The sequence below is a fragment of the Heloderma suspectum genome, chromosome 7 (genome assembly GCF_057233095.1).
Source record: "Heloderma suspectum isolate Gila_16-S chromosome 7, 16-S_ref, whole genome shotgun sequence".
In the NCBI taxonomy this organism is placed as follows: domain Eukaryota; kingdom Metazoa; phylum Chordata; class Lepidosauria; order Squamata; family Helodermatidae; genus Heloderma; species Heloderma suspectum.
In genome coordinates, this window is record NC_139464.1 from 71,128,145 (window position 1) to 71,144,264 (window position 16,120).

Consider the following 16,120-nt stretch of genomic DNA (forward strand, 5'->3'; position numbering starts at 1 on the left):
TAAGAAATATGTGCTCCTGTCAGGAGGCCCTAGCCGGCCTCTTTCAGTCTACTCCAGTAGCCAACTCCAGACACAGACAAAGGATTCTTTTCAAGGCTTTATTCCTTTTACAACTTAATAACTCTATCGCCAGCGACTAAGCAATGAACAGCAGAGTAATCTATGCCCCGGGTTGGAAACAGTTGGTCCCTATTTGAACAAGAATCACTTGCAGACCCTGGACTTATGGGCTAGGGAGAGTCCCTCTGCTTTTCCCTTGGGTCCTCTGGACGTGACTGTTGCTTGCGCGCCAAACAGGCGCTACGCCTCCTTTCCGCGCCCTCCATAGCTCGTCGCTCTCTGCGTCGAGCATCCAGCGAGTCCTCCTCCCGTGCTCTTTCACTCCCAGGACTGCTATCTATGTCTGGAATGCCGGTAGGAGGAATCTCTGCCCGCTGCAGGGCCTGGGAGGGAAGAGTGCGCTCCTCTCCCACGGATGGCTGTTCCTCCTCAGAATCAGAACTGCTCTGAGGTTCTATGGGCTCAGTTTCCACCCTGACAGCTCCTTCCCCAGTTCTTTTGCATTGAAGGGAACAATATTATGTAACCAGCTTGCCTGTTACACCCTTCTAATTGGTTTCTTCTTAGCTTTATGATAATCATTTATTCTATGTTAGGAATACCAACTACATTCCAAAATGCTAAGGTAGATTTACACAATGGGCAGCACTAGATGAAAAGACAAATATGAAGTTATTTGACTGACTCACCAGTTGTTGTTTTCATACTACTAAGACCATGTTGTTCTAATCAGAAAACCCATTATAACCTGGTTTTCAATATAATTAAAACATCAAAGCTAAGCAATGAGAAACAGACACTGGGGCAGTAGTGCTGTTGCCATGGCTTTGTAGGGGATCTAAAGGGAGCGAAACAAATTTTCTGTCCAGATTAGTTTATTTTAAAATCAAGTTTTCACGAACTAAACTGTATGGGCCGTTTTGATACTTTGCTATCTCATACTTCAATAGAAAAAAACTTTCCCTTTATTAAAATCCACCTTTAAATAGTACTGTAGTCCTCTCATATTTTCCTACTCTTCTCTTTGCATTATATCTCTTTCAAATGTCCTTTACTGAGAGGAGCATATTTTGCAAAATTCCATTTCCTTTCCAAGTCTTGAAAGTTTAAAGGACTTTAGAGTAGGGTGGCCACTTAGGTGTCACCAAGAAGAGGACAAAGGGGGATATATTTACATAAAATTGGCATATGCTGATTTACATTTTAGAGCGGGGATGGGCAACACGCTGTCCACAGCCCTCATGCTGTCCCCTGGCCTTCTTTTTTTTTTTTTGTCCCCCTGCCCACCACTAAATTTGCTGTAGAAATTCAGCAATGCCAGAGCCAAAAAGGGCCAATTTTCCCTTGTGTTAGAGGAAAACAAGCTGTGGTTTGCCACCAAAAGTGGCTGTGTGGTAGTAACGTACCATACTTTTTTTTACTGCCGAGCTGTCACACTGCCGAATTTTGGTAGCAACAGGAGGTTGCCCCCGGTGGGTTCCGGGCGGGGGGGAATTGGCCCCTGAACTCCAGACATTGCTCCCTTTAATGTAGAAACAATATAATTTTAATAGAAACAGAATATATCTCTTTATAGTAGGGAAGTCCCTGTATGCCTGCTCACTCAACTGTGGTCCAACTGCTAACTGCTGATGGACAACTTGCCCCCCCTTCTTATGGGACTTCCTTCCTGAAACCAGACTTTGACTGGACAGCCTTCAAATAGATAGTGCCTTCCAATGGAGGGCTGTTCTCTGCCAGCCCTTCAAATAGAGGACTGTCTTCTCTATGTGTAAAGTAGGATGCATGCCCAACCTAATTTATAGAAATGAATAGGTAGAAAGAGGGGGCCATAATTAGTGAGGGACATCTTCTTTTACTTTCTGGTTCATATGCAAAAAAATATAAACTACTAAAAATTTATTAAAAATTATTCCTTAATTATGTCTTTGCCAAATATTCACCAGATATCTTATATCTATATTTGGCATTGAATTATATTCAAATTCAATGTTTAATATCTGAAGTTGATATTTGACAGTATTTGATAGTTACCCTTATATGTAAACTATCAAATACTGTCACATATCAACTGTCAAATATGAAATATTGATTTAGTATTTGACAGCTGATGGCTTATAAGATTTCTTACCTGATCCCTGCCAAAATCAAAGCCATCAAGAGATGCCAACGTCTAAATTAAATTTTGAGGAGGGAAGTGTCACACATTAACATTTGGATTCAAGATTAAAAAGGCTGCATCCAACATCTGCATGGTAAATTGGGAATTTGGGCAGGTTTTGAATATTTTCAAATCTCTGTTTCAGATCTTGGAAAAACTAAGAATCATATCTCCATAGTCATTGGAGGTTTCAGTTTGCTTTTGCAGACTTTATTCTGATCCTTTGTATTTTTGTTTAAATTTGAGGAAAATATTTTAAAAATCGCAGTAGCAAAAAAAAAAAAAAAAAAACTACAATGCCCATGAATAGACAGAAATCCACCCTAATTCTATGCATGTTTATTCAGAAGTAAGTCAAATTGTATTCAATACAGCTCAAATTGTATTCAATACAAGTGTGTATTGACTGCAATACCAAGACTGCAGTCTTAGTTGGATTCTCATCGGAATTAATATGCTGAACAACAGACAGACCAGTTTGATTAAAATGAAATAAATATGTCTTATGCACTGATCTTCTTATAGGCTGAATACTTTTACGAGTTCCTGTCTTTGCGATCACTGGATAAAGGCATAATGGCTGACCCAACTGTAAACATCCCTCTACTTGGAACAGTACCTTACCAAGCCTCAGGTTTGTGGCATCTGTGTACATGTATGTGTCCAAACATGTTATTCTTGTAAAGCAGGGATGGGAAAATGTTTTTCACCTGGAACCACATTCTGTGTGCATAAACTTTCTGGAGGACCATATGCTAGTGGTGGGTGTGGCCAGAGCCAAAAATGGGCAGGGCCAAAGACACATTTTCTCTCTCTCTCTTCTTTCTCTCCATATCTCTTGCTGTCTCTCTTGCACTTTCCATTACCCCTTCTCTCCCCCTTCTCTTTCTCTCCTTTTCTCTATCGCCCATTCTTTCTCCCACTTCTTTTTCTTGCTTTCTCTATAACCCTTTTCTCCCCTGCTTCTCTTTCCCCTTTTCTGTCTCTTATCAACTATTCTCTGTGCCCCTTCTTTCTCTTGCTCTCTCTCTGTCCCTTTTCTCCCCCCCCCCCGCCTATCTCTTTTGCCTTGTCAGTCACTTTCTGTTTGTCCTTCTCTCTTCCCCCTTTTTGAGACTGCAGTGAGGACAGGGGGCAAGTTGGCAGTGCGGGAAGAGAGCACCCTCTCTGTAGATTTCCCCAGCTCACCCTGCCCCCTCTGCAGTTTTCCTCACTTCTCAGCTATTTCCCATGGATCCAGTGAACTGTTGGGGAGATCATGAAACCTCCTCTCTCCTGCAATCTTCCCCTCCCCCTCCAGTGCTCAGATGAGAAATGGGGGGAAACTCGGCTGCAGAGGGGATGGGGCCAAGGAGAGTGGACAGAGCTTGGAAATATGATAGAATGCCAGATGGGGAAGCCTGGTGGCTGCATGTGGCCTGTAGGATTCCCACCCCTGTTTTAAAGGAAATAATTTGACAATGAGTAGTTTAAAAAGATACTATATTACAAACTGAGCTATTACATATAAAAAAGGTCTGCCATGATGTTGAACATTACTTCTGTAGAAAATAATGTGTTATCAACTTGACATAACCCCATCTCTGAACTATCTAATGAAGAGCACCTTTTATATATTTTCTGTATACAAGACAACCTTTTTAGCCTTGCTAATGGATGCAATCTAGTAGGAGCTAGTCCAAAGTGCAAAGCATAAAATATATATGTAAAATACGATTCCCACTCAGAATACTCACAAAGGCATTACTGTTTTAAGTCTTCAGTATCTCCATACCAGTAGCCAAAATAACAGCTGGTAGCATCACTTTACAGTAACTGTACAGTGTGGTTGCGGGTGGGGGGAGAGTGTTTTAAACCCGCATTGATGATGTACTAGACGAGCCTCTCCCAACCCAGCACCCTCCAGATATATTGAACTACACCTCCCATTATCCCAGCTAGCTGTGCTGGGGATGACGAGAGTTGTAGTCCAGTGCATCTAGAGGATGCCATGTTGTGGAAGGCTGTACTAGACTGAAAGACGAGGGTGGGGTAATTAAAATTAGTGGTGGAAGGCATAATTATTAGGTGGCAAAGAACACCTGTTAAAAAGATAGTCTTTTGCATTTGCCTTGGCAGCCTGTCAGATTCTTCATGGACCCAGGAAAATACAGAAAAGTGTTCAAGGGGAAAGTCCAGTTTTACTGAAACCACTTCAGTACAAAGCAGGCAAGCACATCTGTACGTTGATGCCAACCAGAATCTTTCATGGCTGCCTGAGAGATTTAGCTTCAAAAAGACTGAGCCATAAGTAAAACCTGGGTTGGGGCTGTTTATTTATTTATTTATTTTATTTATTTATTTATTGCATTTATACCCCGCCTTTTTTCCTCTTGCAAGGAACCCAAGGCGGCTTACATTATCCTCCTCCTCTCCATTTTATCCTCACAACAACAACCCTGTGAGGTGGGTTGGGCTGAGAGTCTGTGACTGGCCCAAAGTCACCCAGTGAGCTTCCATGGCCGAGCGGGGACTAGAACCCGGATCTCCCAGCTCCTAGTCCAACACTCTTGCCACTACACCACACTGGCTTTCCAGATTCTGGTGTACTAGAACTAGTAGAAAACATGGAGTGGATTCTAAATGTTACACAAACTTGTCTACATTACACAAGTCTGTTAGGGAAGGAATTTTGCAGAAATGATATATCTGAAATGGGAATCTTTCTGTTCAGCTGTTTTTGTAGGAGTGAAATTGAGAGGTGCTTCCTAGTGGTACCAATCAAAAGACATTGTGCAGCAATTCTGGCCGCTTCCACATGCCAGTCTCCTAGTGCTACCAATCAGAAGGCATTGTGCAGCGTCTTACTTAATGGGTTTTCTGCAGTAAGGAAAAAGATGGAAGAAGCAGTAGGGAAAACGCAGAAGGGTTACGAGTGGAAGATGACAATGTCTGGACTCCCGCAAATTTCTGAAACTTAGGCAGAGGGATGACATGATAAAAGCCTCTTCTGGAAGCACTTTCCATCTTTCCCTCCTTAACAGATGTTTTGTGGCAACAGAAAAAGATACAAGAAGTGGTAGGAAAACACAAGAGGGGTACAAATGGAAGGTGACATTGTCTGACCACCCTGCCCCTGTAAAACTCTGTGAATAAAGTAGGGCAATTGCTCTTAGGGTCTGGAAACACTCTTAAGAATAATATGTTAAGGTCTTTTGGCCTATTTTTTGTCTATCCTACTACATTTGATATTTTGTGATGTGCTGGCATTACTTAGCTTGTAATCTGCCTTCTATTTCTATATCCATTTATGTGCCTTTTCTGCTGATTGATATAATAAAGGAATATGAATCTGACAAAGGGCACAAAGGTTATTCACTGATACAGGTGGCTTTCTTTCATGCAACTCCCAGTAATATCAATAAGGCTTATGTAGGAGAAATTCCCAATGAGTTCTTCTCCAAATTCATCTGCTTCTAGCCTTTGACTCTGTTAAACATGTGTACATGTATTCTTCCATTACCACATCACAGTTATCTGGGTGCTCTGTCTAAAACAGAAGTGACACCCGATTTAGATATGTCTTTATGGACTCTATTAGATGAACAAGAGGAGGGTTGTTAGAATAATGCAGGTGGAATAAGAAGCAGGCTATGGGATTTTCTACATGGGGCTGTTAATTGGCTGTATCTACTTTTGGTTACATCACAGAATTGAGATCCAAGCACTACACGAGGGGCATTTCCTTTCCTGCTTGTCCACCGTAACGTCTAGGTGGCACTGCGATATAGTGGTATAGCATGAATACACAAGTAGAAATGTTTTCTTTCTCCCATCAGAAATAATACCCCATTTTCCCTGCTCTAAAAAACTCGCCAAAAGTACTGTTTATAAACAGAAGCGAAACTGGAGGGTTACAACGTTGTCTAAAGAACCCATTCACAACCATGAGTAGGGAATAATAATAAATGCCTCATGTAGAAAAGCTCTATATTGCACTGAAAAGGGCAAATGGAGTTCAGGAAAGCCTTTGCTGAATGTGTGGACTTTGAAAAGGGATTTGAAAGAGGAGATGATAAATCGAGGGGGAAAGCCGTTTTAAGCATTAGGAGCAGCATGGCAGAGGCACAGAGATAGGAGCAGGATAAGGAGACAAATTGCATAAATAGCAGATGATCTTCTGTGGAATAAGAGAGCAAGAAGGGGAGATAAGCAGTGAGAAACAGAAACTAGTTCCAAATACTGTACACAATTCTGGGCACCATAGTTTAAGAAGGACATTGAGAAACTGGAGCATGTCCAGCAGAGGGTGGCCAGAATGATGAGGGATCTGGAAACCTAGTTCTACAAGGAGTGGTTAAAAGAACTGGGTATGTTTAGCCTGGAGAAGAAAAGGTAAGGTTGAGATGATAGCAGTCTTCCAGTATCTAAAGGAGTCTCATGCAGAAGATGGAGCAGACCTGTTCTCTGTTGCTCCACAGAGCAGGACTAGAAACACCACGTGGAAACTGCAGGGAAGCAGATTTCAGCTAACATTATGAGGAACTTCCCAATGGTAAGAGTTGTTTGACAATGGAACAGGCTGCCCCAGGAGGTGGTGGGCTCTCCTTGGCTGGAAGTATTTAAGCGGAGGCTGGACAGCCATCTCTGAGGGATGCTGTAGTTGCATCCTTAATTGCAGATTCTGCATTGCACAGGGATGGGACTAGATGAGCTCCAAGATGCCTTCCAACTCTATATGATTCTATGGTTATTATTTTTTGTATTAAAGTGTGTGTGTGTGTAAGCTGTCCTGGGTGTCCTTTTGAGGGCCAAAAGGCAGGCTGTAAATAATTGTACAAATAAATCACTGTTTCAGATATTCAGAAAAAGTCATTGGTAGAGCCGTCCTGTAATTATACTTCTTGAAAATGCAGTTGATGGTGGGTGGATTGCATAATGGAAAGCTACTGCATCTCAAAAACTCCTAGGCTTTGATCCGTTAATAAGTAAGAGAGAAGTATTTTACCCTAGCCCTCTATGTGTGTTTTTTTAATGTGAAAGAGCACTCAGTCATGTATCTCCCATGCCTGTATTCTGATTCTTCTGCTTGTGTTGATTGGCCAGTAGTCAGGTGCAGAGAAATGGAAAACTTTAAATGAGAGGCCTGCTGTCAGACTGGACTTCTGTGCAGTTGAAGATATGGAGAAGACCATCTGTATTCAGCGTGAGCAGGTCTTCTAGCTGCTCAAACAAGTGAGCAAATCTGACCCAGAATCTGTTTTAGGGGACAGGGATCTATTCTGGCCTCCTTTGCTGGTTTCCATGCAGCTCCCTCCTTTATCCAGAGTTGGTTAATGATGCATAGGCTCCAATTGCTCTAGGCAAAACTCCTGTTACCTAGAAGTTTTACGAGATGAGTGGCATCTTCATGGTGATGAAAGCTTAAGCAGAAAGTCATCTGATTTGACTAAAGCAATGAGAGATTGTGAGGAGAAGAAAAGCCAGCAGCAGGGAATATACAGCAGTCTGGACAAATGGTGACCAGCACATGGATTTCACTTTTAGGAAATTATGCATCCTGAAGATACTGAACAGGAACAAACAGAACTTGGCAACTGTTGCAGGAGAGGGAATGAAACAGACCAACTTAATATGACTAAAGGGTTCCAGGAGAGACAGGGAAGACAACAATATCTCCAGCCATGGCAAAGGTGGGAGTGTTGTGGCAAAGTAGGGTGGGGTTTGGGGAGAGGTTAGGAGTTCTTTCTTCACCTTATTTGCTTTGATGTATCATTATAAAACTCGGTCAGAGCGGTTTCGGCAAAATGAAAAGGACAGAAGCATGACTGGAGAAGACCAAGATCAGAGTTGGATGATGAGCAGATGAGAAGGAGATAGCATTTAGAAAGGGATTATGGCTGAAAGGCTGGGTAAGGAATGAAAACAGAAGAGAAGAGAGAGAACGAGGCTATGAGAGTGTAGTGTGAGATTGGCGGGAAGGTGGATCAGAGGAGGAAATGTGAGAGAATATGGAGAAGGCAGAGGAAATAAGTGATGCTGCCTGAGGCAGATGGGCAGATCCACTGCCTCTGGCTCCTGTCTCGCTCCTCTTCGTTGTTTTTGCCTCTGCTTTAGTGGTGGTAGCACAGACACTGCCAACATTTCCAGGGCCATCTAGCCCCTCAGTGCCATTCTCTGAGGAAAGGGTCCTTCCTCAGAGTGAGGCGTTGTGGGTGAGGAGTCTCCAGAGAGCGCTTGTGCCACCGCCACTTTGCCATGATGAGTTTGCCAAAACTCTTTAAGTTTTTAATCATCTGTCAAATACTGTTTAAAGTTAAATGGTGTTTGCCTTAGCAGCAAAAGCAGTGGCGCTCCACAGCTCATGGGCTGATGGAACCGCAGAAGCAGCTATGGGGTGAAGGTATGGCAGCAGTGATGAGCAGCTCTGCAGGTCAGGGATAAGATGGGAGGCACGATCCGCCGCCCCTCCCAGTATGCTGCCTGAGTCATGTGGCTCATGGTAGGGCTGCCGGTTGCTTGTCAAGGCCATCGTGTAGGTTCTCAGGACATTCAGAGCAAAGGCTAAAAGGACAGAGGCAAACAAGGGCAAATTCGTACCTTGTAGCAATCACATGGGACATTGCTAGAAATGCTTCCATATAGCAATATTGCCATATGTAAAGGCCATAATGTGTACTGTATTGATGTGAAAACTCTACCTGTAGCTGAGGCAGTCCACATGATGAATCTCACACATTACAGCTGCTACGTAGAATTGTTGCCCACAGAAGCATTTCCACCAGCTTCCCACTTGGTGGCCATACTATGAGGCAATCTCCCCCAACCTAAGTCCCTCCAGATGTCTTGCAATGCAATCCCCATCAGCCCCAGCCAACATGGCCAATGGTTGGGGATGATGGGAATTTTGTTACAAAGCATCTGGAGAGACCCAAGTTGATTTGCACATACGCATGTATCACTTAACATCTCGTTGTTCAATGGTGTATATCACTTGATGACTCCAGCTGAGGGGTAGGCAACTCAGTTTCCCCCAGATGTTTTGACCACAACACCCATAATTCTCACCATTGGCCATGCTGGCTGTGGCTGATGGGATTAGTAGTCCAAAACATCTAGAGGGTACCAGGTTGCCTATCCCTGCTCTAGCTGAATTGGGGAATGGCCTCCTTTGAAAAACTTCGTGCTTGAGCAAATGTACGCTTCTGTGAAAGGTCTGTCTTTGCTGTTGGATTTCTGATGGTTCCTTCACACACACAAGCCCTTGTTTGATGTTGCAACCATTACATAGGTAATACATACAACAACACTGATTTCTTATGTGAACTGCATGCTTTTTGAAATGACAGTTAGAAAGATGTGAAGAAAAGGTTGTTTGTATTTGCAGTTGCATTGTCTGCTCTGCAGACTTATTAGTGTCAGATGAGCTGTTAACTTGGTAACCACGAGAGTCCTTGAACTTTATTATCAATGTATCTGATGTTCCACATCTGAAAAGAATTAGGAATGAACAGTGAAGTGGCCAAGTTTGCTGATGACACCAAATTATTTAGGGTGGTTAGAACAAAAAGGGGATTGTGAGGAGCTCCAAAAGGATCTCTCCAAACAGGGAGAATGGGCATCCAAATGGCAAATGCAGTTCAATGTAAGCAAGTGTAAAGTGATGCGCGTTGGGTCAAAAAATCCCAACTTCAAGTATAAGCTGATGGGATCTGAGCTAGCAGTGACTGACCAAGAAAGAGATCTTGGGCTTGAGGTGGACAGCTCAATGAAAATGTCAACCCAGTGCACAGCCTCTGTAAAGAAAAGCGTACTCCATGTTGGGCATAGTTAGGAAAGGAATTGAGAATAAAACTGCCAATATCATACTGCCCTTATACAAATCTATGGTGTGACCACACTTGAAATACTGTGTACAGTTGTGGTCACCACACCTAAAAAGGGTACTGTAGAGCTGGAAAAAGTGCAGAAAAGGGCAAGTAAAATGATCAAGCGGCTGGAGCATCTCCCCATAAGGGAAAGTTGCAACAGCTGGGATTGTTTAGCTTGGGAAAAAAGGAGGGTAAGGGGAGACATGACAGAGGTCTACAAAATGATGCATGGTGTGAAGAATGTGGATAAGAAGACTTTTTTCTCCCTCTCTCGTAATATTAGAACCCACGATCAACCCATGAAGCTGATTGGTGGGAGGTTCAGGAAAGATAAAAGGAGCGCAGGAACTACACAGAACATAGTTAATGGAAGTTGCTGCTACAACATGTAGTGATGGCCACCAATTTGGATGGCTTTAAAAGGGGGTTAGATAAATACCTGGAGGAGAGGGCTACCAATGACTGCTAGTCCTGATGGTTATGTGCTACCTCCAGTACCAGAGGCAGTAAGCTTATGTACACCAGTTGCTGGGGATGATGGGCAGGAGGGTGTTCTTGCACTCATGTCTTGCTTGTGGTTTTCTGGTTGACAGCTGGTTGGCTACTGTGTGAACAGAATGCTGGACTAGATGGATCCTTGGTCTGATCCAGCAGGGCTCTTCTTATGTTCTTATGAGAGGAGGAACTACAAACTTTGCAACTGAATCCTTGAAATTACTGTGCTGTGAAACACGATTTCCCATAAGAATCAGGCAACACGTGTAGAAAGGCCTGGTTTGGGGCACAATATGTCAATCAGCAGGGCCAGCTGTTCCGTTAGGCAGAATGACGTGGTTGCTTGAGGTGGCAGGTGCTGGGTGCAAGGAGTGGTGGCAAAGTTTTGGAGACAGAGCTGAGTGTGCCATGTGTCCTGTGCTGCACCCCCTAAACTAGCCTGCTGACCTCAGGTACCACGAAGGATACTGTCCCTCATCAGTGTTGAAATGAAATTCAACTGCCAGTCCAGTTGGATGATGTATGTGGAATGGAGGGACGCCACCTTGCCCTTTTTCTCAGACAGCAAAGTGTTTGGGGCTGGTCCTGTCACCCAGCAATCTGATGTTTGTTTCAGTGACTGACCATTTTGGAAGGCTGAAGCCCAGTACTCAGTCTCCACTATCTTCATTCTCCAGTCTGGTGGAGAGAGAGGGCTTCTTGTTTCAAGGAGCTCTGCTAACTGACATTCTGGTAGGAATGGACGAAAGTCCCGCAGCTTGCTTCGCGGTGGGGGGGAGGCGCTCCGTCCCTCCCCCTGAAATTCTGGGTGGGGGGGAGGCGCCCATCCCTCCGGCCACGAATCCTGCTGTCCTGCCGAGACGCAAATGGCGGCGGCCGTAGCTGCCGCCGTTTGCATCCCTGCAGTCAGCCGTGATAGGCTACGTAAATGTTTACGTAGCCTATCACGGCTGACTTTGAAAAAAAACCAAAAAAAGCACGTGTGCAAATGGCGGCGCCCATGGGCGCCGCCATTTGCATTCCTTATTTGGGCATGTGTAGTCTACGTAAACATTTACGTAGACTACGGCGAAAATAAGGGCAACACAAATAGCATGTTTACGTAGACTACATGTGCCCAAATAAGGAACACAAATGGCGGCGCTTTTTTTTTTTCCCCCCAAAGTCAGCCGTGATAGGCTACGTAAACATTTACGTAGCCTATCACGGTGTTTTTTGAAAATCTAGCCGTGATAGGCTACGTAAATCTCTACATAGCCTATCACGTTTGTTGTTGTTGTTGTTTTTTACTTGGAAATGGCGGCGGCGGCATTTCCAAGTAAAATGGCGGCGGCATGGACATTTGCACAAGGTAAGTCCCATCCCGGGGGGGGGGGCGGACCGTTTCTCCACCAATTTCGGGGGGCTGAATGCGCTGGCATTCGGCCTCCCGGAGATTCGTGGAGAAATTCTCTGACATCCTTACATTCTGGGAGGTCTGAGTTGAATGAAAGTAGGCTCACTGTAACTGTAGTTCTGGTGACTGAGTTCCAGGGCTGCTATGGAGATCTAGAGTGTATTTCCATCTGGTGAACACGTGCGGACATACAAAAATATATGCATATAATGTGTAAGCCTGCACGAAGTTAATACATATGGCATGCAGTAGTATTCAGTATGCTAGTTGGAAATGTATGTGTGTGCATCAAAATGACACATTTCATAATTTAAGACTTGGTGGAACTGGTTATCCTGAAATAATGTAGGTAAGTGATGAACATTTTCTTTTGCTGTGAATGGGAACAGAAGCAGAGCTAAAGACTGGGAGGATGAAAATAATACAAAAGCAAGAATTTGATCGTTCGGACCATTCTGCCCCAAGGCCACTTGAGCCATTGAAAAATATGATATAGATTTAGTAGAAAAAACATCTGTAATTAACACTTCTTATATTTTGGCTGGTGTTACATTTATGATCATCTATTGTTTGCAAAGAGAGTGACTGGGTTTACACTACATGCTAACCCACCCTCAGTGCTTGAGTGTGTGTTGTTGTTTGTTGAACCGTGGGTTAGCATGTTGTCTGAACCAGGACATTTTCCTCAGGGTGGCTTGTTAACCATGCAGTCTGGCTTATTTTTCTCAAACAAGCCACTTGAGCACCCATGGTTTGTTGTTGGGTTGTTCAGGGTGGTTAACAAGCCACACTGCATGGTTAACAAGCCATTCTGCAGAAAATGTCCTGGTTTCAGACAACACGCTAACCCACAGTTCAACAACAACCCATATTCAACCACTGAGTATGGGTTAGCATTTTTTGTGAACAGCCTCTGAGATGATTACCCACTAAAATAGATTCAGACTTCATTGGTTTTTCTAGAAATATCTTTACTAGCAGAGTATTTTGCAGTAAAACCTCAAAATGTGCTACATGTGGTGGGGTGACTGAGCAATTGATGCTGTTTTTAAAAGCATCAATGAGTAGCTAGCGATAAAGACAACAAATATGTGTCACTGTTAATCTCAAGCAGTCTTCAGCTGAAACAACCACAGAGCAGCATTCCAAGGCTGGGGGATTACCAGGCCTTTCTCCTCATGAAAACACTCCAGATTTACTGCCTTTCTCTTTGTAGTTAAAAAAGAAGACATTTGTATTGAAACAAGCAGCCCACTGCATCTATTTGTTGCATAAAGAACACTGAACACATTTGGTTAAACCTGTGTCTTTACCTCTCTCCCCCTGCCCCAAAATTTCTTAACTGTTATCTTATTTAGAAAGTGAAAGGTTTGACACTGCAATCTTTTAACATAAACACTTTATGCTAAAATCTATTAGTTCTAATATAAAACCCTGGTTACACATTACTGGTACCTTTTCTCTCAATAAAATTCAGTTCTATCTTTAAAGAGGGGTGTATAACATGTGGTCCGCAGGCCTCATGCAGGCTGCATCCCTGCCATAGTAAATATATTATTATTATTTTATTTTACAAAATGGGCCAAATTGGGGGTTTTTGAAGCTAAATTTGACCCAGCAGTATGTGGGTCAAATTTAGCTCCAAACAAGCTAAATTTGGCCTATTGAGGGCTCTATTAGCACAAATGTGGCCATTTTTTATGATTTTTTTTCAGGCATCCCCACAGAATGTGACTCATGGAGGAGTCCAGGGGGCGGGGGTGAAAAGAGCTCCCAGACTCCTCAAAGTTGCCCACCCCTGTTTTAAAGCAAGCTCTGGATTCTTTTATTATATTGATATCTCACTTTTCTTCTATCACAAGCTCAGGGGCTCCTCTGTTTAGCATCAGCAAGGTTTCTCCATCATGTGGCTTCAAAGCACATCTTGCAGCCAAAAAATTATCTGTTTACATATGTGATAGATCCGTCTGATAATCCAGAAATAGAAAAGAAATCCTATGGTGCAGCCCCAGGTATCTCCTTACTGTCACAGCAAAGAGAAATGATCGGTCAATCCAACAAAAATTAATAATGTGACTCCTTGTAGCAGGCAGGGTAAAGATATCATGACATGGGAGACCAAGATCATTCACTCAATGGATTTAGAACAATTTTGGTCAGAGCTGGGAATATTTTCTTTTTCAAAGGGGAGTTGTCTGATCCATTTCTTTATTTTAAATGTGGCAATATATAAACAGGGGAGAATTCAATGATGGACTACCAGAATTCAGTTCTCCTCTTTTCTGATGTGGTGTTACCCTATTAATAATAACATATGCGCTTTGTTGCAAACTGGATCCTGAACTAAATGGAAAGCTGGTCTGATCTAGGGGAGCTTTTCGGATACTCTTATTGGAGGCTGTCTTGTGCACATAAAAGGTTGGCATATAAGCAGAGCACTGACAGCGCATGAAGGCAATAGTTATTTGATTGATTGATTGATTGCATTTCTGTTCTGCCCCATAGCAGAAGCACTCTGAGCAGTTTACAGAAGTTAAAACATTAAATACAATATAACAAGTTTAAAAGCCATTTACAAAAAAAGCACACAGATAATATACACAAACAACATATAACTAAAAACAACATTGAACTATCAGTCGTAACTAAAGACACATCCAGGACTGATTAAAACTTATCATGTGCTGCCAAATGCCTGGGAAAAGAGATAGGTCTTAACCTGGCACCTAAAAGATAATAATGTTGGTGCCAGGTGGACCTCATCAGGGAACTTGTTCCACAGATGGAGGGCAACCACCGAGAAGGCCCTCTCCCTCATTGCTGCCTTCCAAGCTTCCCTTGGAGGCAGCACTTGGAAGAGGGCCTTAGATGCTGAACGTAGTGTACGGTAGGTTCGTTTCGGGAGAGGTGTCTCATCAGGTATTGCGGTCCCAAGCCATATAGGACTTTATAGGTTAAAACCAGCACCTTGAATTGAGCTCGGAAGCATATAGGCAGCCAGTGCAAGCAGGCCGGAGTTGGTCTTATATGTTCAGACCTTCTGGTCCCTGTTAGGAATCTGGCCACTGCATTTTGCACAATCTGCAGCTTCCGAACCATCTTCAAAGGAAGCCCCACGTAGAGTGCATTGCAGTAATCTAACTTGGAGATTACCAGAGCATAGACAACAAAAGCCAGGTTATGCCTGTCCAGACAGGGGCATAGCTGGACCACCAACCAAAGTTGGTAGACGGTACTCCGTGCCACTGAGACCACCTGAGCCTCAAGTGACAAAGATGGTTCCAGGAAGACCCCCAAGCTACGGACCCGCTTGGGAGAGTGCAACCCCATCCAGAAGAGGTTGAACACCCTCCATCCAGGCAGCAGAACCACCCTCCAACAGCATCTCAGTCTTGTCTGGATTGAGTTTCAGTTTATTAGCCCTCATCTAGTCCGTTGTCACAGACAGGCACAGCCTCATGTGAAGAAGATGAAAAGGAGAAATAGAGCTGCATGTCATCAGCACACTGATGACAACACACGCCAGAACTCTGGATGACCACACTCAATGGTTTCATGTAGATGTTGGACAGCATGGGGGACAAAACTGACCCCTGTGGAGCCCCATATTGGAGAATCCACGGGGCCGAGCAGTGTTCCCCAGGCACCACCTTCTGGAGGCGACCCTCCAAGTAGGAGCGAAACCACTGCAATGCAGTGCCTCCCACTCCCAGCTCAGAGAGCCATCCCAGAAAGACTCCATGATCAAGGGTATCAAAAGATGCCGAGAGATCAAGGGGAATCAACAGGGTCACACTCCCCGTCTTTCTCCCAATGTAGGTCATCATACAGGGTGACCAAGGCTGTTTCTGTGCCAAAACCAGGCCTGAACCCCGATTGAAATGGATCCAGATAATTGGTCTCATCCAAGAGTGCCTGGAGCTGGTTGGCAACCACTCGGTCAAGGACCTTGCCCAGGAATGGAACATTTGTAACTGGCCTATAATTATTAAGGTTTTCTGGGTCTAGGGAGGATTTCTTCAGGAATGGTCTCACCACTGCCTCTTTCAAGCAGCCCGGAACCACTCCCTCTCACAAGGAGGCATTAATCACGTCCCTAGCCAAGCCAGCTGTTCCCTCGCTGCTAGTTTTTATTAGCCAAGAAGGCTTAAGGAACCA

At 43.8% G+C, this 16,120-nt stretch overlaps 1 protein-coding gene across 1 annotated transcript in view; it reads left to right on the top strand.

Annotated features, from left to right (window-relative positions):
• Positions 1 to 16,120, top strand: part of WIF1 (Wnt inhibitory factor 1) — a 52,399-nt gene that overhangs the window by 22,216 nt on the left and 14,063 nt on the right. Inside the window, exon 3 of the mRNA XM_084810581.1 lies at positions 2,747 to 2,855. Coding sequence (XP_084666707.1) covers positions 2,747 to 2,855 — 109 coding nt within the window. The remainder of the gene's footprint in view (positions 1 to 2,746; positions 2,856 to 16,120) is intronic.